The sequence below is a fragment of the Oenanthe melanoleuca genome, chromosome 22 (genome assembly GCF_029582105.1).
Source record: "Oenanthe melanoleuca isolate GR-GAL-2019-014 chromosome 22, OMel1.0, whole genome shotgun sequence".
Taxonomy (NCBI): domain Eukaryota; kingdom Metazoa; phylum Chordata; class Aves; order Passeriformes; family Muscicapidae; genus Oenanthe; species Oenanthe melanoleuca.
The window spans coordinates 633,091-655,914 of NC_079355.1; the positions used below are offsets into that span (position 1 = coordinate 633,091).

General features: G+C 46.7%; 3 protein-coding genes across 3 annotated transcripts in view; all 3 read right to left on the reverse strand.

Moving 5' to 3' along the window:
• ANTXR1 (ANTXR cell adhesion molecule 1) overlaps positions 1-11,176 on the reverse strand; it is a 69,503-nt gene extending 58,327 nt beyond the window's left edge. The window contains 4 exon segments of the mRNA XM_056508545.1: positions 634-715; positions 3,035-3,106; positions 3,648-3,719; positions 10,674-11,176. Of these exon segments, the coding sequence (XP_056364520.1) occupies positions 634-715; positions 3,035-3,106; positions 3,648-3,719; positions 10,674-10,825 (378 nt within the window). The 5' untranslated portion in view covers positions 10,826-11,176.
• Positions 11,177-12,387: 1,211 nt separating this feature from the next.
• LOC130261888 (gastrokine-1-like) lies at positions 12,388-15,890 on the reverse strand. The gene is made up of 6 exons (XM_056508546.1): positions 15,550-15,890; positions 14,894-14,947; positions 14,608-14,748; positions 14,366-14,476; positions 13,878-14,019; positions 12,388-12,658 (listed from the first exon to the last, which is right to left on the reverse strand). The coding sequence occupies exons 1-6, from the start codon at positions 15,559-15,561 to the stop codon at positions 12,570-12,572; spliced, it is 549 nt and encodes a 182-aa protein (XP_056364521.1). The 5' UTR covers positions 15,562-15,890; the 3' UTR covers positions 12,388-12,569.
• A 2,807-nt stretch (positions 15,891-18,697) lies between these two features.
• The window catches only part of LOC130261889 (uncharacterized), a 29,509-nt gene continuing 25,382 nt past the window's right edge, over positions 18,698-22,824 (reverse strand). The window contains exons 48-54 of the mRNA XM_056508547.1: positions 22,709-22,819; positions 22,081-22,219; positions 21,573-21,667; positions 20,966-21,106; positions 20,637-20,747; positions 19,534-19,672; positions 18,698-18,953 (exon numbers count right to left, since the gene is read on the reverse strand). Coding sequence (XP_056364522.1) covers positions 18,865-18,953; positions 19,534-19,672; positions 20,637-20,747; positions 20,966-21,106; positions 21,573-21,667; positions 22,081-22,219; positions 22,709-22,819 — 825 coding nt within the window. The 3' untranslated portion in view covers positions 18,698-18,864. The remainder of the gene's footprint in view (positions 18,954-19,533; positions 19,673-20,636; positions 20,748-20,965; positions 21,107-21,572; positions 21,668-22,080; positions 22,220-22,708; positions 22,820-22,824) is intronic.

Genomic DNA, 22,824 nt, shown 5'->3' on the forward strand with positions numbered 1-22,824 from the left:
CTCTGAAAATCCTACCCACTTTCATCCTTGAGAAAATCCTAGGCCCTATGCTAAATACTCCTCAGCACCTCCAGATCAGCTATTCCAATTGCAGACAAACCAACAGCTCTGTTAGGCCACCTGAGTTTCTGCTGTGTTCACATTTCAGTGATGGGGCAGCACTTTCAACAGGCAGGGAGTTCAAACCCCTCCCAAATACCCACGAGGGACAGAGGTGGGAGGGAGTGAAGGAGTTCAGGTTTAGAGAAACTCCAGGAAACTCCATATTTACATAGTAAAATATGTAAAAAATGTGTCCAGAAGGAGAAGGTCAGAGCAGGCAGTCAGGTCTGCAGTTATTTGGCCAGCCCAGGTAGGACTGACAGCTTCCCTCCCTTCCTGGACCCAGAGCCTTGGGGACTCAATGTCACTGCCCTCTCCCAGGCAGAAAAAGCAGCTCTGCCCATAAAAGCTGAAGGCAGAAATAAGGAGAATTAGCAGAGTTTGCAGCTCCAGCACTGAGCCCTTGCACTCCCTGTACTTGCTGCAGCAAAGGGACAAGGTCCCAGTCACCCAGCCAGTCTCAAGCAGCCCTGTGTCCTGCAGCTCCTGAGGAGCAGAGGCTGTGCCCAGCACTGAGCCTGCAGCAGTTACCCTCTCAAATCCTTCGTGCATGTAGGTGTCCCCTCCTGGCAGCACCTTCTGCAGCTCCTCCAGGCCCTGGCGGATCTGCTCCCTGCAAGGAAGGAGGCACAGTTAGAGCCAGCAGCAAAGGCACCAGCAGGTGCCACAGCCATGGGGCTGTGCAGCCAGGGCCAGGCACAGAGAGGGGGAAGGGTTTAACCCAGGCTCTGCACAGGGTAGATGTGGAACACAGAGCTGTGCTCCCACTGCCTGGGAAAACATCACAGCAGCACCATCCCATAGCCACACATTTCATTCATTTCTTCCTAAATGAATATTCCCTGCTCAAACCTCAGCAGCTGACTTGCACCTGGCTCACTTTCCTAACACATTTTCTTGCTCAAGTGTACAAACATCATCAAACAGCTACAAAAAATGACACTCAGGCTGTCCTGGAAACTCCAGTTTATGTGGAGCTACATCTTCAGCTCCTGGTTAAGCTGACTGGAAGACTGAAACCTTTCCCAAGGGCCTGTTGTGACTCAGGGTCTGTGTTTTAGCTCTTTTCAGGAGTGCCAGGCTCAGTGACAGGTCAGCTGCAGGCTCTGAGGGGTGGGCAGTGATTTGTTGTTCCTCTGAGTGGCAGACACCAAACTCTGGAAGCCAAGCACAGCCCAGGAGTCTTCAACACAAGATAAAACCCTGCAGAGTGAGGGGTGTATCTGAGCAAACTGCACAGTCTGCATGGGAAGGGGATGAAGTCCCTGCAGGCAGGGCCACGTGGGCATGCCAGAGGCACTTCTGTCTCTGCATTTCCAGGCACTTCAGAAAGGGCAGCTGGTGTGGCCACACACCCACTGTGGGGCTGATGGCAGCAGAGCACTGACACTGCTCAGTCTGCACAGCAGAGACTCCCCAGGGAGCAAACACTGTCTGCTTTTGAAATATCCAACCTCCAAGAACCCATTTTGTACATGTGATACCCCAAACTAGCCAGACACTTATAAGGTTCCTCCTCTCAGGCACCCATGCACATACCAAACCAAAGGTGGGTATAAAATGGAGAATTTCCTGTGATCAAAACTGTTTTTCAGAGGTCAATACTGAAACTTTAAAATACAGAGCAAAAGTAAATAAAATGCCAGTCCAGTCCCATTGGACTCACTGAGTTTTCCCAGAAGGAGTGAGTTTCCAGAGAGGAATGCTCAGCACCTCAGGCCTCAGTTCAGATGCTGAAACAGCATCAGAGGCAGGGCTGGGCTGGGGCAGCTCTCCCAGGTGAGGCCAGTGTAAACCACACCCCTTGTTTGCCAGTGCCCAGTACAACCAGCCAGGCTCTGAGACCAGCTCCACAACAATGTCCTGCTGTCCCCAGCATTTCTGGGACAGCTGGGGAAATATGGAATACATTCCCACAGGGGAAACATCTCAGCCTCAGAGCTCAGGGCCTGAGCAGAAAGGAAAGGAGAGCTCTGCAGTGGGGTTTGCTCCTGGGGTGGGACACTGCAAGAGGCAGGGAACAGGTTTTCCTTTGGCAGCCAGTTAAATAAATGTGGCTCATTCTCTCCATCCCTGCTGCTGCAGGAAGGGGCAGGAGATGCTCAGGCTGGCTGGTTTAAGGACATTTGCAAGGCTGGTGTGAGTGTGCAGTGCTCTGCAGGAAGGCAGCCAGCTTCCTCCCCATGGCAGCTGCTCTGGTATGTGATTTCAGACATCCAATATGTAAAACACATGCTGACTTATACACTGCACACATGTGGTACATATATTTCTGCTCCACGTGGCAATGCAGTTAACAGAGGAAGTCAGAGCGATTTAAGGGCCTCATCCAGCTCTCCTTGGAAGTCAGAATGAAACAAAAAAAATCCATCCGGTAGATTTTACTGGGATTAACTTGGGGGTCTGTAAGGGGGTGGCTGGAACATGCTTCACAAACAAGGCAATCTCTTCTTGCCAAAAAATCCACACCCCTGCAACCCATCCCAAACAGTTTGTCTGTGACACACCTTCAGACCTTCCAGGGAATCATGTTCCCCCCAGCCCCAGGAGTGTGGGTGTCACTCTGGCTCCCAGGCCTGTTTTTAATGGGAAGGCAGTTTCACCTCTTTGTTTGCAGAAGAAACTCCCAGAGGATGTTTCACAGGCACTGAGTCTCTGCTTCTCTGAGAAAATCCTGAATCTCTGGGGAATGCAGTGTGAGCTGAAACCCTGACAGCTGACAGAAAGACATTTGGAAGTTGAAATTAAGCAGGGAACCTCTGCCTTGAGAGGCCTGAGTGCATTCCAAGAGAATGGGCACGTGACTCTACCAGTGAAATTGAGAAGCACAGAGGTGCCACAACACTGCTCCCCGTGGGATGGAAACCACTGAGGAAGGTGAAGAAGCTACAAGGACACAGAAGCTGCTGTCAGACTTTAAACCTCTTCTTACCTGTCTTCTGTTAACCTCATTAGAATTGTCCCTCTGGTTGAAAAAACAATGAAGGACATCCTCAGCTGAGGGCTGGAGGAGAGGAAAAAAGTAAATTAATTTGGTGGTCCAGAGCAGAGCCCTGTGTGTAACACAGTCACACTCTGCCATCCCAGTTACAGCTCAACAGGATGAAATGTAAAAGATGTAGAAAACACTTCAATCACAATTTAGGATTGCTAAAGCAAGAAAGGCTTAACTGCATCCTGGTGTCACCATGGAGACCAGGGAGGGCTCCTTATGTTTGTCACAACACATTCCATCCCCTGTCCTGAGGGATTCCCCATCCAGGCTCAGGTCATTCAGGGCCTGAAAGCCACAGCTCTCCCTGCAGCCCCAAACTCCTGCCCCTCAGGCAGCAGCTCAGGGACAGGGGGATTGCTCCCCCACATCTGATCCATGGAAGGCAGGCAGGAATAACTGGAATTACTTGATCTCCCACAGAACACAAACATGGGGAAGAGCAGTCAGTGGGAGATCTGAGCACAGACAAGAGCCTTTCCCCACCACATCCCCCATGGGGAGCAGCCCCTGGCACCCCCAGACCCAGGCAGGGACCTGCAGCCCCCCTCACCTGATGAACTTGCGGGCCAAGTGCTCCACAAAGTGATAGATCTCGTTCCAGTGATGCAGGACACTTCCTGATCTGGGGACACAAGCATTACAGGACACATCAGTTGAGTTTTCCCAGCCATTTGTCCTGTCTCACACTGCTCACTGAGGCATTTGCTTCTGTTCTGTTCCACACTCACTGCCCATGCTCTTCCTTTAAAGAGAGATCAAACTCTAATTGACATTTCCTACTTAACTTTCAAAAGCAAGAACAATTCCCACTCCATGCAAGTGTCTGAGGCTGCCCTTGGCAGTAGCTCATGGCAGTTAGGCTGGACTTTAACACAGCCTTACCCAAATAAACCCTGTGTGAGTGAGGAGCTGCTTCTCTGCACAATGTTTTAGATTAATTCCACCCACTCACTTCCAAACCATTACACAGAGCTTTTAGCTCAAGCCTATTCTGAGAATTGCATGCAGTTGGAGGAACAGATTATTAAACTGCTCCAGTGTTTCCACTGTGCCAGAGACTATGAAAAGTAAAACACCTTAGTCCACATCTCAACTGCTCTGGTTAATTCTTTCACACCTCAGTTAAAGACAAAACAAACTAATTTTGCTCCTCAGGAGAATAAACCATAGGCTGTAATGGGGTTGGATTATTCTTCTTTATGTTTTAAGAACGAGGAAAAATTAGGTTAATCAGAATCTTTCAGCACCAAATGCCCCTTCTGGCATAAACACTTCTATGAACACTGGAATATTAATATTGGAAAAAAATTTCTTTTCTAGAGCTGGAAAATAAATGTGTCATCACTTATTTAATTCATTGAGTACAATTAGAAATATTTATAGTGCAGCTTCAACAGAAACTTCATTGATCTGCAGCCTGAGGAAGAAAAGATGAACGTTTGAGATGATTTTTCAGTTCAGAGGAAGAAAAGGCAAATGAGCTCTTGTGTCCCACCTCAGCTCTGGGAATGCAGTGCAGAGGCAGAGGAGGTTCCCCAGCCTGCTGCAGCCACCCCAGCCTGGCTGTCAGGGCTTTGCTTCTCCTGCAGAAGCACAGGCAGCAGGCAGAGCTCGTCCTGGGGGTCTCAGACATTCCCTGCCCCTTTCCCCACAGCTGCTTCTCCTTCTGACCATGACGGAGCCTTGGCCTCTCCCTCCTGCTCCCCAATCCCTGCAGCTGCTTTCTGTGTGTGCCCCGACCTGTCCAGGCACTGAGGACCTTTGCTCAGGCCCTGTGCAACAAGTGTGACCCTGCCAGATCTTGCTGCACAAAGGACTCAGCCCCAAGAGCTCAGTTTAGGATCACTTTAAGGATGGCCTTACACACCTGCTTGAGATCAGACAGACCTGACAGACTGCAGGGCAGCTGGGATCATCAGCTAATGCTCATTGTGCTGAATTCTTTCTTTCTTTCTTTCCTCAGACCAGGACATGACACCACAGCTTCTTCCCCACACAAGTGTGTGTCAAAGAGGACCAAAGGAGCACCACCAGTAAAGCTCTTGATAAACCAAATAACCACAGACAGTGGGAAAATTGTGTCATAAGAGATGAAGGGTGACGTGCATCAGGACTTGCTCTCAGACAGGAAACTTAAATCCTGCTGCATCCAAACCCTGAATTGATAGAACAGAGACACACAGAGCTCAGCCCCAGGTGCAAATTCCCCTTGGATGTAAGGGATAACTCTGAGACCTTGAATTCCACAGGCACTCCAGTCCCAACAGCGCCAAACAGCCCAAATCACTTCCTAGAACTGCCTGGAAAAGAAGTGTTTATTGTCTTTATACGGAAGGAACACTTGACTTTATAGCAAGGGTCAGTCTCCAGAAGACATGGAGAGCCAAGGCTTTGTTAATCAGAAGCAATTAGTCCTTGCTTCAGTGAAACAAATGTTACTTTAGACTGTCAGTTCACCTCCCAGAAAACACCTCAGTGAAGATTCCCACACTTCCTGACCCATTTGGTAGCAGACACCAAATGAGGGAGCTGGGACCAGCAGCCCCTGCCCAACCCTCTCCCAGCCATCAGGTAAAACACCCTGTGAGGAAAGTTCTTACCACTGCTACAACATCAAACCAAACCCACTCTGTGCCAAAGGGAGGATGGTTTCTGCTCAGTTTCACCAGTTTCACTGGAACAGTCTGCAACCCAGTTTTCCCCATCTCTACCAGAGGGAGCTGTAATGCCTGAAATGAGGGTTCTCACTTTGGCTGACCACACACTGTCCTTCCCACACAGCAATTCCCCCCTGAGCCAGACAGCTCAGTCTGCTGGAGCTCACTTCTCTCTCTGCTGTCAGAAATACCCAGGTTTGCACTAAGGAAAAAGCACTGCTCATACATGAAATGCATTTTCTGAACACGCTTCAGACTTCTTGTGTTCTTCCCTTGGCCTAAAAGGGACAAACCCAACCCAACCAACCTTTCTGCAGCCAGGACAAAGCTTACAAAACCAGCATTAGCTCACAGTGCCCACCTCCCTGAGCTGTGTCATTCAGCAGCCACACTGTAAGAGACACTTTATTTGTACAGTGAGACAGGCCAAGAACTCTGAGTAGGACAAGTATTTCCAAAGTCCAACTGTAAGATAAGAAAAGCCAATTTTCAAATAGTTCTCTTTTTGATATTCCCCAAAGAAACAAGATGATCAGCGAGCCAAGGCTTTGCAGCTGAATGGTTGATGCTATAAAGTTGCAATTTAAGAAAAAGCTCATCCGTGAGGATGCCAAAATCTCTTCTGGAGAAAGGCCCAATAAATGGAAATTAAAGCTAAGTAAACCATTCTCTTTAACAAGAGAGTGATGCATTCTGTGGTCAGCTCCACTGGCATTTTGTCCCTCTGAAGGGATGCAAGTGTTGAGGAGACCCTGCAGGGGCTCCGTGGCTCTGGCCAAGCCCTGCCCTGCAGCAGGTGCCTTCCTCCTCCTCCTCCTCTTCTCTGGGACAAGATGCCCCAGAGCCCAAAGCTGCCAAGCTCAAACCTCCCTAGACTTGGTCTTTCTTGCACTTTTTATACTCCACTTTTCCATTTCTGCTGTTGCACCTTGCCTGTGGGTTTATTCACTTTGCAGACTGAAAGAGTCACAGAACCAAGCTCACACTCTTACACCAAGACCTCACATGGGTGATGTGCCTTGCAGCTGACAGCAGGACATACAGACATTTGGTTCAGAGGCTGATGTTGATCCAAAGAACACCTCAAGCTTTCCTGGGTTTGGACCAACTCCCAGAAGTGCCTGGCTCTCAGAGATGGCATTTACCTCAGAAGTTGTGCAGCATCTCTTTATTGAGCTCTCTGAAAATAACACAAATGAGCCCAAAAGCATCCTTTGTCTTTCCAAACACTTCAGGAGCAATTCTGCAAGCCCTCCACAGCACAAAGGCATCTGAGAGGTGATGCAATTCTTGGAGGAACTGCTGTTATCTTGTGCCACACTTCACACCAGTCAGCTCATGGGGCACTGCAGGTCACAGGGGCCACAGAGGCTCAGGTCAGAGCAGGACAAGCCTCTAAGCCCAGTCTCAGTCCAAGAACATTCTTCTCCTCCTGGCTGGCAGGGGGTATGCAAAAAAACAACTAGTAAACAAACAGCCATGGACTTCACTTCCATCAGTCAGCAGGAAAAGTGCAGAATGCTGCAGGCACACACTCAGTCCTGGCTGGAAGGGAGCTCCTGCCCATTCCTTTTACCAAGGAATGGTTATCTAAGATGCATCACTGGGTAAAAAACACATCCACAGGTCCTGACTGGCAAGGATTTCACACATGAGCTCAGCTCACTGCAACTGCCTGCCCTTGGCAGAATTGGGAGTTAATTATGTTCCTTCAGGCAGCAAGCAAAAAAAGGCAAAAATGCACAAATTTCTCCACCCTGCCTTGCTGGCAGCCCTCAGCCCTCATGCTAACCCAGAGACAAACCATTCCTCCACATCCTTGCAAGGTCCTGCCATCCCAACAAAATGCACTCCTTGCTCTGGATGCAGGCCTGTGACCCTGGAAAAAACCCAAGGAATCAGTCCCTGGGTAAATGAGGAGCAGAGATGGTTTTGACTCTCTTTCTGCAGACCCTCAGTGCCACCATTCCCTGCCTCAGGCTGTGTTTGCCCCTCTGAGAGCAGCTGAACAATATTTCAGCTCTGGCTGCTGTGCTGAGCTCTGCTCCAGGGCTCACTCTCCCAGGGCAGGGAGCAGATCCTGAGGCTCAGGCTCTGCCTGTTCCATCCCATCGTGGCTCTGTGCCTTCCACACTCTGAGTGCAAATCTGGACTCAAATCCTGCTTAAATCACAATAACTGCAGCTACTCAAGCTCTACTCAAAGAAACCAACATCAGCCTTTCCAGAGCAGGAGCTTCAATTCAATGCAACTGGTTAAAACCAGATCCTTTGTCTGGCTGGGTAAGGAGGAGATCCAGAGCTTGGATTCCTTGTTTCATTTTGCCAAGGGTCTCCCAGAACCATTCCTTTCACACATTTACAGATCCCTGTGTGCTCTCTGCACATGGGTAGGCATCTCCCATTATCTGTACACCACAGGAACAATCCCTGGGACACACACTGGCTGCTGCAAAAGGCTGCTGAGGAGACTCACAGGTTATTCCTTCCTCCCCACCTGCAAATAAATGAGTTTGGGAGCTGAACATCCCCAGATGTTCCAGCTGTGCTGGAGAGGGGATGTTTGCTCACTGCAGGGCTGGGCACTGTGTCAGTTTGGGGTGGTCACAGTCTGCATTAATTAATCACATGGAGAATATTTTTAGAATAAGTGGGTAATTTGTCAGCAAAGACAAAGTTTTGGGCTTTGCAGCAACATCTCACTGCTTTGTTCCTAGTGAAGAACTTCATTACTAATGAAGGCCCTGTATCTTAATTTGCACCAGGCTGTAATTCCTTGGCACCAGCTCCTCCTGTGTGTGGAGCCTGAACCCAGGAATCCCTCAGCACCACAGGAACACAAAAGGAGAGGCCAGGCCACCTTGGAGCAGCTTTCCCAAAGTAAGCCAGGCCTACCTTCCACAGCACTGGGCTTATCTTGGTGTGAGCTTCACCCTGAGGTGCTCAGCACCTGCACAGAACCCAAACAGCAAAGAGCACATGGAACCCTAAACAGCAAACAGCTACTCTAAAGAGCAAGGAGCAACCCCAAACAGCAAATGGTTACTCTAAACAACAGAAAGCTGCTCCAAAGAACATACAGCTTGAGACAAATTGAGAAAATAGACACAGTTTGAGATTCTGCAATCAAAGGACAAAAGGGGTGGTCTGTGGAAGGTTCCTGACCCATGGCATGGGGTGGAGCCAGATGATCTTTAAAGACCTCCCTACCCAAACCATTCTGTGATTCCATGAAAGTGTTAAAGGATATGTGGTAACCAACTCCAGCACAGTAAATCTCTCATCAGAGGTTAAACAACCAGGTCCCCTGGTGTATTGTATTCAGCAACAGCTGAAAAGCCACAACGCTCCTCCAAAATTCCACTGGAGACCAAGGAAGATTTTACATCAGATCCTGTTCATTTCTGCACCAAAAAAAACCCCCAGGAACAGGAATTCTGCAGCTGTCAAAGCAGGATTTTTGTTGGATACCTTGATACAGACACTGGGGCCAGCCTGCCTGATTTAAAACTTGTGCCAAGGCTTGTGTTTCCACCCAAATCCATAATCCAGGAGCAAAGCTCAGAAGTCATGGATTTTAGTGAGGGAACAGCACAGAACTTGAATTAAGGGCCTGCTGAAGTTACACAGGCTCAGAGGTGTAACACAGCATCTCCATGACATTTGAGAAAACCTTCAAGCCTGCTTCAGCTCCAGGGAAATGCAGCTCTCTGCAGTACAAATCATGCTCTGGGTTTGTTTGAGGTTTTTCCATTTGGAGCAATAGAGTTATTCCAGCTAACAACTGAAGACCAGCAAAATGAATAAGCCAGGTAGATCTTTCCACTGAAAAAAATAAATAAATTTTTCCCCTGGAGCATCAGGACAACTGTGGCAGCCAGTGTCTCAGATTTTACCCAGTATTTTGTAATAAAGGGTTATGTAATTCCAAGTCATTTGTACTAATGGAATGTGGGAGCTACTGCAAAACACTCCAGAGGATCAGTCAGAAACTTCATCTGTGAGCACTTTTGGCAACTTGCAAATACTTTCCTGTCTCTGAAATTTATGGTTATTAATGTCAGTGCCATGGCTCTGGCAGGCATCACCTCCAGTATTTCCAAGCCTTTGGTTCAAAATAACTACTCTTGATCAAGAAAATCAGGACAATCATTTCAGCCAGTATTATTTAAGGGTTTTTTTTTTTAATTGTTGCATTGCTTTAGTATGAAGCTTTCTGAAGCTCAGCACAAAATGATTCCACATTGCTCCATCCACAAGTGAAAAAAGCAGCACTCTTACAGTGCCAAGGAGATGACACTGCCACAATTAGTGATGAAAAAGTGAGCTAGGGAGTTATCTTCAGCACAAACAGTCAAAACATGCTTTTGATTAACAGAAGAAACAAAGAAAGTGTGACTCAGCTAGGGAAAATAAAGCTCTTTAAATGAAGGACTCGAGCTGTTCTCCATCCCAGCAGCTGAATTCAGCCCCTTCTGAAGGGAGTAGCCCCTCTCTGGGCTGGTTTTTACCTGGAGTTGCTGGGCACAGCAGAGGGGGCAGAGGGGCAGGGGCAGCGCTCCCTGCACGTTCTCAGCCTGCAGGAATAATTCTGCTCTCCTGAGAGCCTCAACCTCCCTGGCTCACAGGGAGCCCAGAGGGGACCAGGGTCCTGCCCTGCTCTAGGAAACTCGAGTTTGGGTGCACACAGAGCTCCCCTGTCGGGAAACTTCCAGCGATGTGACTGCAGAGCCCCGCGGGATTTCTGCACCGCACCTACCAGAGCATCACCACAGCAATAACAAAGCAGAGATCCCCTGGGCACTGAGTGACTGCTACAAAACCCTAATCCAAAGAAAATCCCCTGGGTATCAGCGTGTGCCGATCCTTCATGCCTAGAGAAGGAACTCTGTGAAAAAGAACAAAGTAGGACTGACTTACTTGTCCAGAATGAAATACAAATCAAATCCTCCGTAGCAGGCAGGACCACCATTCTCTCTCTTCCCACCGTGTCCATCACAGGTGAGTGTAAAAACTGCCAGGAAGACACACTTGAAGCCAAATCTCAAGATGCTTTGATTTGCAATGGCCATTATATCCAGAGAGGAGGAGAAAAAGAAATCTCTTCTTCCAAGGCTCTTTTATTTCACAGGTTTCTCCACAAAAGCCATTCAATGACCTTTAAAAGGTGTAGATGTATATTGTATTCCTTAAAACTCCACTTGCAACAGTTGTCCACAGGAATTGCAAGACTTTCCCCCTTGTTTCCCTTGCACTTCTGTTTCTTGGTTTCAGATTTCAAGATGCACAATACTGTATTTCACTTTTTTTTTTTTTTAAAGGGACTTGACCCTCAGTCTCCCTCTCAGCTCTCAGAAAGCAGCACCATTGTTTGGCAAGAGCAGGAGCAGCCTCCTCACAAATCTTGCTTTGTCACAGACTTCAGAAAATACAGGGAGGGTTTGTGGCTTCTCCCCCCTCCTTTAATTATTATTGTTATTATTAAAGATGGCAAGCTCTTAGCAAAAGCAGCTCAGAGAATGCCATCTCGTGGCCAGAGCTCGAGCAGAGTCTGGTTTGCAGCAGATTTGTGCACGGAGCACATGAGCAGCAGCCCCAGGTCCAGGACAGAGGCTGAGTGCTTCCAGCAGGACCCAGCTCTGGGCACGGAATCACAGCCTTGGGATGGACCTAGAGCCCGTCCCACCCCTGCCCTGGGCACTTCCAGGGATCCAGGGACAGCCACAGCTTCTCTGGGAATTCTATCCCCTCACCACCTTCACAGAGAAGAATTCCTTCCCAATATCCCATCTAACCCTGCCCTCCTCCATCTCAAGGCTGCTCCCTTGTCCTGTCACTACATCTGTGTTTCCCACACGGACAGAAGAGATGTGCAGAGACCTTTGTTTCACACACACCTGAGTTTAAAGACAGCAGCTTCACAGCAGCTCAGCACAGCTGTACTGGCACCACTGCACTCTCCTGGAGCTGTGGGACACCAGACTCCTCTGGATGGGAGTCCTGTTTCCATCTCAGCAGTGCAACTCGAGGCTGACACTCAGTGGCTGAGAGGGCTTTTTTCTTCCCTGGACTGCTCTAATTTTTCAAAAGATCAAGAGCTCCCTGGGATGGAAACATCTCCACTGACTGCCATGGGCTGATCCAGACCTCCTCAGAAGGTGATGAGGCTCCTCAGCACCCCCAGGGCATTGATGATATCCTGGTGGCAGGCAGCACAGCACACTGAGTGGCACAGCTGGGACATCCTGCCATTTTTGTTAGAGAAGAGGAAATACTCAATCTTGATTGTAAAGATTTGAGCAACAAGAATCCCAGCTTTGCTTTATGTCAGGAACAGAAAAACCGTAAATCCCACAAAGGAGATTCCCCCTAAAGAAGGTAAATTAATTGCTTTGCACTTATTTTCTTCTGCCTTTTGTGCCCCTTCAATCAAGATTCTTAATGTGAGTCATCTTTCCCCTAACAGGGACCTAACTGTGAATGCCTTGTTTGTGCCATACACACCCTGGGGCTTGCCCAGCTCTCTGGCTGTGCTGAGGTGAAAAGAGCAATGAAAGGGCTCAAATGGGGCCCAATATTTTCGTGGAGGGGTTCTTAGATGGAAAAGGGTAGAGTAATGACAAACAGGCTGTAGTTAGTCCATGATGAAGGAATTTAATTGACAGCTCTGCTCACCAATTGATCTGTTTCAGTACTCAATCCTCATGACAGATTGAAAGAGAAGATGCCAGGGAATAACTGTATCAGGGTTGGCCTTGGGCAGCAGCTACAAGGCTGCTGCTGGAGCATCCACACAGGGTTAAAGAAAGATATGATTTACACAAAGTTATCATTATGGCAGTACGTGAGGGCCAAATATTGAAGGACATCGAGTTTGATGCATGATCCAAGACTGAATTGTGGTCCTTCAAAAACAAGAAAAGAATAACAATTACCACGAGACACAGACTAAGATGCTGTTAAGTGCTCTGTGCATTCACTGAGAGCCCTTAATACCTGGCACACTGCACTCCCATTTTCAATCCCATTGAGCCCTCCCAGGTGACAGAGTCGATGCTTCTAGCAAAGCAAGCAGTGAGTAGGTGCATTCCTGCTATTCCAGAGTGTAAGATCCTGAGCCTGAGCTATGAAGCTCTTTCTATGACAGGTCTGGAGACAATCAGCTGGCAGGAAGGTAGAATACTTTGGGGGTGCTTCAGGATTAACTGCTCTGAGTTAAACTTAGTTTCTTTGGATATATTTAAAACAAATGTGGTTTTTTCCATCAGTACACGAAATTGTATTGTAAGTGATCAAATTACAATTAAGATGCTCACAGCAGCTCAGCTGCTTTATGCCCATCTCCACAGCAATGGCTGCCTTTCTACAGGAGGGTGCTGGTGTTGCTCAGAGGCAGCAAGGTTCTGAAGAACTGCTGCACTGGGAATGTTAGAGCTGTACGAGGGACAGATTCTCTTGAAATCCCCATAGAGCATTGGCTCTGTGCCTCAGCAAGGAATGCCCACAAAGATGTGCTCTTGAAATCCTTTGGGATTTCCTGTGCAGAAACTGGGGCTCTATTGCTCTGGCTCCTGTGAGTCCCCATGGCTGGGCATTACAGTGAGGCTGCTGCCAGTTCATGGGCCCAGTCACATGGGCTGTGACATTCTGAAAGAATCCTACCAAGTGTAGGTCATTAAAGCCCTGGGGAATTGGATTGTTGCCCACAGAAAAAAACCTACAAGGATCAAAGCCTCTTGGCTCAGTGTTGTGAAGCACATGGGTTTGGTGGCTGCCTGGGTCAACTCATGACCTGAAGGACAGCCGTTCTTAGAAAGACCCTTTTTCTTGATGGGGCATTGCTGGGGAGCTCAGTATGTGCTGGAACACTCCGGGCCCAAATTTCAGCCTCCCTAAGCTTCCCAGGAAGGAGCTGTAAGGGTTTGGATTGTGTCATTTATTGCAGCTGGGACACCGCCCTGCTCCAGTGCGGAACTACAAAGATGTTGAACCCTTGGTGCAACTGCTGAAGCTCTTGGTGTCTGTGCGACTCAAGGTGGAAGAGCAACCCTTGTGCATTGGTCATTCCTGCAGGGAAACCAGTGCCAGGTCACCTAAAGACAGAATTCCTTTGTCTGCACTCACCATGAACTTCATAAGCCACGTAGGTTGAGAGTCCTCTGCACATGGAGAAGGTGTCTGGTCCATATGATTCAAGGTCACGGATTGTTCTCTTGACGAGGGTGAATGTGATCTCCTTTGAAGGGGGTCTTGGACGATTGTGGTTCTAAACATCAAATATCAGCAAGATCAGTGCCCTGATCCGTTTAACTCCAGGCATATTCACAGCTTTAGTTGTTATAAACATTTTCAGAACAACCTAACAGAGCTACAACATTGACCAAACATGTAAACCCTCCACTGGAAGCATGAACAAAGGTCTTCAAATTTTCAAAAGTTTAAAGTTACGGTGTTGTAAAATGTCATTGAAATTGATACAATTATCTAATTACTGGTGAGATGATCTTGGTCTTTAAAGTACTATTTGATTTTGAAAAGAAGCAAGGTCTCACATATCAGTTTACTTTGCATTAAGTACAACTTTCCAAGTAACTGCTCCTTTCCAACCTTACCCTGATGTCTGCAGCCAGCTGAGGGAGTGCATCAAAGCTGGGCATCTCTGTTCTGTTCATTATGGAATGGTAGCAAGCTTTCTCTGGCAGCACTTTGGTTGCCATAAAGCCCTGTAAAATAAAGTTATTGACCACTTGGAATTTAATAATTAATACTGGAATTTCATGCATATTAAAAAAATTAACAAACCAGTTTTTACTGAATGAGCCAGTCCCTGAACCAGCCCCCTCCCTGCACTCACTGTGTCATAGTTCCAGATGGTTTTCCAGGACCCATGGTTGGTCTTTTGCTCAATACTTGCCACGAGCCACTTCTTGTTGATGGTCATAAGTTGGTAGCCTCCACCAAAGGAGATTTTCTTGCTTACTTCAGTCTGTTGATGCTAGAAAAACAAATGAAAGACCATTTAGCCTTTCAAGTGATTATCTCCCCAAGGCTTTAGAAAAACCAAAGTTTCAAGGAGATCTCTGAAGCAGAGAACATAGAAAGAGCAGCCATTCATGTAGAAATTGGTCACTTGTACTCACATGATCAGCAAGGGCTGGATTCAGGACGAGTCCAAGAAGGACTGCAGTCAAAATCTGAAATGAAAATCAAATACAAAAGTGTAACTGCAGCTCTGGCTGACAAATATGGTCATGAGAATCTTCCTTCCCTTTTCCTCATCTCATGTTTAAGGATCCTCCTTGGATGGTTTTTTGCTTTCATCCTGGGATTGCATCCGTGCCCCAAAAGGGAGGCAGCCTTGCTTTACCCCAGGGTGCTGCAAAGCAGACACATTTCACACTTGCTCTTTCAAGAGCTGAATCTCAGGTTGTTTCTCAGACCTGTGCAGACACACACAGGTGTTTTACAAGAGTGAGGAGAAAGCTTTTCCATTTCTTCTGCTCTGGTATTACAGGGCTTGATCCACTGCTGCAGTGCTCCAGTTGTGCAAAAGCATTGACAATAATGGACAAGAATTAGGCTCTCTATTTTCTGACTAATGTACAGCCAAGCTGTGAAAAAATCCTTACCTCCTCAGCTCCTCTGGGGAACAGGGGTGAGCTGCTCACTCTGGAGCAGCAAAATGTCCCCAGAGAAAGCCTTAGTGCTCCAGAGAGGCAGAAGCCCTTCTGAGGGATAAAGGAATGGGTTGGAATCAAAGTTTCAGTGTATAAGGAAGAAAAGCAGGCATACTCACAGGGAGATTCATCCTGACTGCAGAGCTGATGCTGTTGAAGGCAGATGAAATTATGTGAGCCTCCCACCTTTTATTTGTTTTCAGAATTAGGTGTGGAAGGGCTGAATGTTGCAATAAAATTATTTTGTCATTTGTTTCCCTGTCACTTGCCCCTGAAAATTATTTCCTGCTGTAACTACTTGATAAACATGGGGATTGTACTTTTGGAAATTTTGACCTGCTGGAGTCTGATGATTATCAGGTAGGAATCTGCTGTTAGGCAAAAAAAAAATAAATAGGTTTTATTGCCTCCTCCAGCAATGGCCTGTGTATGGTGTGTTCTGCTCAATCATAACCCCTGTGCCATCGTGGTGTGAACTCTCATTGTGATGCTCCTTGGAGCTTTTCTTGATGTTCCATTTCTGGAATAGATTAAAGGAAGTTTAGCTCTGTGGATTCCCAACAGTGTTTCACTCAATAAAACATTAGCTCCCCAGCCATGTTTTGGGGAATTATTGCTCATGGAGGTCAGATTAAAGGGGAGATGATTCCTGGCCTGAAGGGGGCTGGGAAGCTGCCAGTGCTGTTGTGTCACACTTTACATTCAGGCTTTACCCCAGGCTGCTTTTCATGACCAGGAACTCTTAGAGGGAAATGTGGGAGTGACAATGATTATATCAGGAATATTGGTTACCTGACCCAGGCAGGGAACAAGGGATAATCACTCATCCCCTGACAGCCTTGGAACATTATCTACCTGTATCACTGCCTGAGTAGAACGAGACCATTGTTACCAACTTGGGATAGGCCAGGGCGGAAATCTCCTGGGGAGTAAGGACAATCCTCTCCTGACTCCATGAACAGCAGAGCCAAGGGAGCCCTCTGAGCTGCCCTGAACTGCAGTGGGCTCCACAAGCATCTCCCATGGGGTGGGATGTCTTCTGGAGCTTGCACAGCCTCAGGTCTGCAATACTCAAAAGACTGGGCTGGTGTTCCCCCTCCTCGAGACACAACCCTCACCCACTGAGAAATGCAAAGGCATCTGACCTCTTCAGTGAACTCAAGGGGAATTTTTAATAGGTACTTTTGCACACATAGATAGAGATGTAGACAGCTCTGGGCCTGTGTGTGTGCATGAGGAGTGATTAGGGTATAAATGTTGCTATCTTGAATCTATATTTCAGTCTTTGTTGTAATTGCAGTAAACACTATTGAATCACCTTGTGAATGTAAATGAGTCAGTGATTAAATATTCTTAAAACCCTTTGCACCCTCACCCTTTACACCCCTGGACTCTGTGTGTGCCATTTGATTTTCCTTTGTAGGTTTCATCTATGCAGTTAACAATAGACTAACCCTTGCCAATGAATTCTGTTAACTTGTATTTCACCAACTCATATTGAAACCTGCTTTTGCCAATATCTGTTATGGTGATTCTTTAAGTGACTGAAACCACAACACCCTGTTAGCTAGAGCAGGAGCCAGAAAACTGCCAATAAGAGAAGCAATCATAATCTGAAAGAAGCATTTGAAATTCACAGCATTTGAACATTGACTGTTTATCTTGCATCAAATTATTTTTTGACTTAAAATGATTCTGACTTCCAGTTTACTTTTTGTACAGGCTCAGCACTTTCTGCAGTGGGATCCAGCTGAAGAAGATTTAAGTGTGCAGGAGAATTATTTGTTATGATGATAAATTCATTTGTGCTAACTGTTGTGAACAATTATTATCATGGAGACAGTCCCTTGAACATAGAATTGGTCCAAACTTTCATTTTAAAGGATTTTGATGAGTGCACATGGGGTTTCTCATGTGTCACACTCTCAGCAAAAGCTGAGCCCTAACTTTATGTGACTTGCTGAGACTGTTGATTTGCCTCTGAGTCGTGAAGGAGAGAATATTGTCCTGTGGCATGTCACAAGTGTGTGTCACCCCTGGAACAGAGCACTTCTCTCTTTCACGTTTGAGCAGGCATGTGCAGTTCCATCCCTGCCAGAAGGGAGATTTCTCCCCTGCAGTCCCCACCCCTTTGGCATTTTCACTTTGTGAGCCTTGCAAAAATCACTAAGAGTTTACTCAGTGCCAGGAAAAGCTCAAAACCATTTAAAAGCTGCCCAGCCTTAAGAGTTTTATGAGAAAGTGATAGATATACTTACAGAGAACTTCATTTGGATGGTAGGCCAGGCCAGCTCTGCTGCTAATTGATGTGTACTCTTACTTTTTATACATAATATCCCAAAGTTAAATCTGAAAATGGGTTTACCTTATTGGCAGGTGCCCTGTGTTCACAGAAGCATGACGAGTTTCCTGGGGAAGTGCTCTGATAAGAAGAGGCTTTGATACCTGCCTGATTGAATTCACTGCATACAGGGAAGGGAGAGAAAACTGCTCATGGTAAACTCAAGGTGTTTCACAGGCACTTTTAACTGGAAACCAAGGATCATCAGAAGCACAGCACAGATTCCCAGTACACTTGTAGTGGTTGATGCTCTGTGCCAGTGTGGTAAAGGACTCAGCCTGAAGTTGTTGCTCTGACCAAAAGCACCATTCAAATAAGGGGATGGTAATCTTGCTAATGTGAAAAGTGTTGAGTCCCCAGAGATGATGAGGTTGGTTCTGAATCATAGGAATTGCTGAGTTCTTTTGCTGACCTTCCTTTCCAAGCTTGTTCAAGATCTGTTTTCTACTTGTCAGACACGGCCCTGAATCTTCTCAGAGCCTCTTCAGGAGAGTAGCACCTGATTGTGGGCTAAGGGCTGATTTGAGAAAGGGACCAGAAACTTGTGGTAGCAAAACATGTCAGGGAGGAGCAGTGACATGTCCCCTGTTATTTAGGAAGTAGATTTTAATCTTTCTCTGAATTTGATATACAGAGCCATGGCCCAGGAGCCTGTGGTAATTTGGATTTGCTTTTGTGCTGTGCCTGTTCCAGGTTCCAAAAGCAGCATTCTCAGAGGAGCTCAGTTCTAACTGTGAATGCCTTATTTGTACCATACACACCCTGGGGTCTGCCCAGCTCTCTGGCTGTACCTTGTGTTGAGAGCTGGCAATGAAAAGAGCATTTGAGGGGCTCAAATGGGGCAGAAGATAGACAATAAAAATATTTTTGTGGAGGGGTTCTTAGAAGAAAAAGGGTAGAGTAATGACAAACAAGCTGGAGTTAATCCATAATGAAGGAATTTATTTGAAAGATGTCATCACCAGTTGATCTGTGTCAGGATTTAAATCCCCAAGAACACCTCTAAAAGGAGATGTGAGGGAAGAATGGCAACAGGGTTTGCCTTGGGCAGCAGCTCAGAGTCTCTGTACTTGACTGAAGAAAGATAAGGTTTTCAGGCTTTGATATTGCCACCACAATAATTCAGATCCACAAGTTTGAGGACATCAAGTGAGATACATGATCCCTGATTCAGCTGGGGTCCTATATAAACAACATCAAAAAAAAAAGAAAAAAAAAGAAGAGGCACTGGCTTAGATGCAGTTAAGTGCTCTGAGCATTTAATGACAGCTCTTAATACCTGGCACATATCACTTGCCTTTTCAATCCCATTGAGCCCTTTCAGCTGCCAAAGGAAGCTTCAAGCAAAGCAAGCAGTGAATACGTGGAACTACTGCTAAGCCAGAATGAAACAGCTGGAGCGTGAGCCACAGAGTGTTTTCCAAAAGAGGGTTGGAAACAATCAGATTGCAGAAAGGCTCAGAAGATTTTGATGCTGCTTCAGGATTAACTCCTCAGAGTAAAAGAATTATTTGAATATGTTTCAAAAGAATATTGTTTTTGACCTAAATGCAAGAACTTCTATGATAAAGAAACTGGCAGTGATTCAGCAGATTTATCTCATACATCTCTGTAACAGGGGCTGCTCTTCTACAGTGATGCATGTGTTTTGCTTACTTTGTGTCAATCTCAAGGTGGAAGAGCAGCAATTGTGCCTTAGTCATTCCCAAGGGGAAACTAATGCCAGGTCACTTAGAGAGAGAATTCCCATGCTGGCACTCACCGTGAACTTCATGAGCCATGTAGGTGGTGAGTCCACTGCACATGGAGAAGACATCTGCTCCATAAGACATGAGGTTGTTGACCAAGCCATTGGTGACAAAGGTGATCTTCTTGGTAGGTCTTCCAAAACCGATCTGGTTCTGAACAACAAAAACCAGCATTCAGCAAGCTGAGTGTCAGGAGCTGGTTCCTGCTAGGCTTGTTCCTGTTGGAGCTGGGTGTTTGAGTCCAACCTGCTTTTAGGGATGCCTTTTAATCCCCTGGGGGCTGTGCAACCACTAGCCAGCCTTGTAAGCAGCTCTAAAGGCAGATTATTCTAATGGAGTCAAGGTGCACGGAGCCTGAGGGGAAGTGGCAGCGCAAGGAAAGCACTGAAGAGGAGATGTGGAGTGCGGCCGCTCTGTGGAGCCAGAGCTCCTTCCAAAGCATTTGCTCAGTCGCTGCCCTGGCCCCTCAGAGGCACTCGGGCTGGAAGGCTGGCAGGAGAAATCTCCTTTTGATTTCTATGTGCCCTGCAGGTCTTCCTGCTGTTTAATGTGTGGGTGTTTTACAGACTCAGTTCTCAGATTTCAAGGGAAGCCAGTGTTTAGCAAAGGTTAATAATACACTGAATGCTGGGATCATTTTTACAGTGTCTGTGGATGGCTGAACTAAAGAAACATGGCAGATAGTCCTCTTCAAAAAGTTTGAAAGCTTACTAAAATATTTTTTCTATAAAATTGAAATATTTGTTCTTCCTCAATTAGACCTTCCTTAGAAAAAATATTTTTTAGACATTTAAAATGTCTAGGAAAAAAAGTCAATTGAAAGAATGATTTAAATAATTGTCAAAATAATATAACTAATCTGAGATTTGGACTCAACATGTTGAACCTGCGCTAAAGGCATCCAAATGAGGATACTGTAATTTTTGAAAGTTTTCAAATTAGGAACCTGAAAAATAGCACAGAAAATATCCATGAAAATAACCATAAAAATGGGTTTTAATTTACCAGTTGGTTAAGGGAGTTTTGAAAACAGCAGTGTTCCAGGCAAAAAAAAAAAAAAAAAAAAAATTACAAATACAGTACAATATTCTGAGTAACTGCTGGCCTGCAATCTTACCCTGTTCTCTGAAGCGTATATGACGAGAGCATCAAAGCTGGGCATCACATTTCTGTTCATGGTGGAAATGTAGCACGTTCTCCCTTGCACCACTTTGGTTGCAATGATGCCCTGTGAAACAAAAGTTATTGAGCACACTCAGTTTGGTTTTCCACCTAAAAAGATGGGATAGCATCAGACTATCAAGAGTAACAAATGCTGAGTGTCTCTACCCCTAGTTGTGGACTCAGGACGGTCAGAATATAGAAACATGCCCTGACCCTGGGACAGTTGTACCAGGAGCCAGTCTCCCCAAAAACTTTGTGAACAACCCCATCCCTATCACTCACCGTGTTATAATTCCAGATGGTTTTCCATGAGAACTGGTTGCTCCTTTGCTCGAAAATGGCCACGTGTGTTTGACCACTGACAGACATATTTTGGTAAATACATCCACCAGAGAAATGGCAGTTGTGATTCGGCTGCTGAGACTGGAAAGCCAAGAAAAAGAAGATGTTTCACACCTGAAAAGTATCATGTGATATCCCGAAAGCTTCTGAAAAATCCCTGCCACAATGGAAGAAGGATTGCTGGTGCCGGGAAGTGCCTGCCCTGCCCTCAGTCTTTTCCAAAGGACCCAGAATCAAGGCTCAGGTGTCGGGCAAAGGCCGTAGGAAATCTTTTTAAGCATTCAGTGAAACATTGCTGCATCTGACTGCTGTCATCTGGTGCCTTTAGAAGCGGATGCGTGCAAGAGCACTGGCCACAGTTAATCCACGATAAAGTCCTGAACGGAAACCTCTGTCAACCCGATGCTCTGTTTCAGCATTTGCAGCCTCAAGCAGGAAGCTCTCAAGGAGGAGATGCCAGGACAGAAGGGCATCAGGGTCGTCTTTGGGCAGCAGCTCTGAAGACCCCCTATCTGGTTCAAGAAAGGTAAGGGCTAAGGTTTCTCACCTGTCCATTGCCATTGCCATTGCCAGTGCAGTACTTCAGATCCACGACTCTCAGGACATCGAGTGTAATGCATGATCCCAGATTCACTTGGGGTCCTTGGAAAGCAAGGAAGGAAGAAACAAAACCCCATGAGCTAATGCCTGAGACTTTGGCTGCCATTCAAACCCACAGTCAGCTCCAACCTGAAGGACAGCCGTTCTTAGAAAGACCCTTTTTCTTGATGGGGCATTGCTGGGGAGCTCAGTATGTGCTGGAACACTCCGGGCCCAAATTTCAGCCTCCCTAAGCTTCCCAGGAAGGAGCTGTAAGGGTTTGGATTGTGTCATTTATTGCAGCTGGGACACCGCCCTGCTCCAGTGCGGAACTACAAAGATGTTGAACCCTTGGTGCAACTGCTGAAGCTCTTGGTGTCTGTGCGACTCAAGGTGGAAGAGCAACCCTTGTGCATTGGTGATTGCAGTGGGGAAACCAGTGCCAGGTCGCTTAGACCTCCTTTGCTGGCACTCACCGTGAACTTCGTAAGCCATGTAGGTGGTGAGTCCATTGCACATGGAAAAGACATCTGCTCCGTAAGACCTGAGGTTGTTGACCAAGCCATTGGCCACAAAGGTGATCTTCTTGGTAGGTCTTCCAAAACCGATCTGGTTCTGAACAACAAAAACCAGCATTCAGCAAGATCAGTGCTGGCATCTGGTTCCTGCTAGGCATATTCCCTTTGGGGAAAGGCTGTGGAACTGGGAGATGCTCTCTTGCGCCTCAAAGGAAAAGGGAGACTAGCCAAGAACAGCTGCAGTGCAAAGTTCTGAGCTGACCAATGCACTTTGATACTGCATGACTTTGAGATCTTGGCAGGCCAAGAGAGTCAGGAGCCTTGAAGGGCTCCTCAGAAACAGGCTTTGCCCAGCAAGAATCAGAGCTCAGCAACATCACAGAAAGAGGAGGAAGGCAATGCTGCAGCCCCCCTTCTTCTTTCAGCAAAGCTTCCTTACGGAAAAATTCTCAAGCCCCACTACTGCTGAGAGAAGGAAAATCCTGCCCCTTCTGACACCCTCTTCCTGCCAAGAAGGACAAAGCACATGAAGAAATGGGCCAATGAGCTCCAGGCTGAGGAACGTGCCACTCCTCTGGAATCTTACCCTGCTCTCTTGTGCCAGGCGGGCCAGATTATTGAAGCTGGGCATCTCATTTTTGTTCATGATGGAAATGTAGCAGGTGTTCTGTTGCGTCACTTTGGTTGCAATGACGCCCTGTA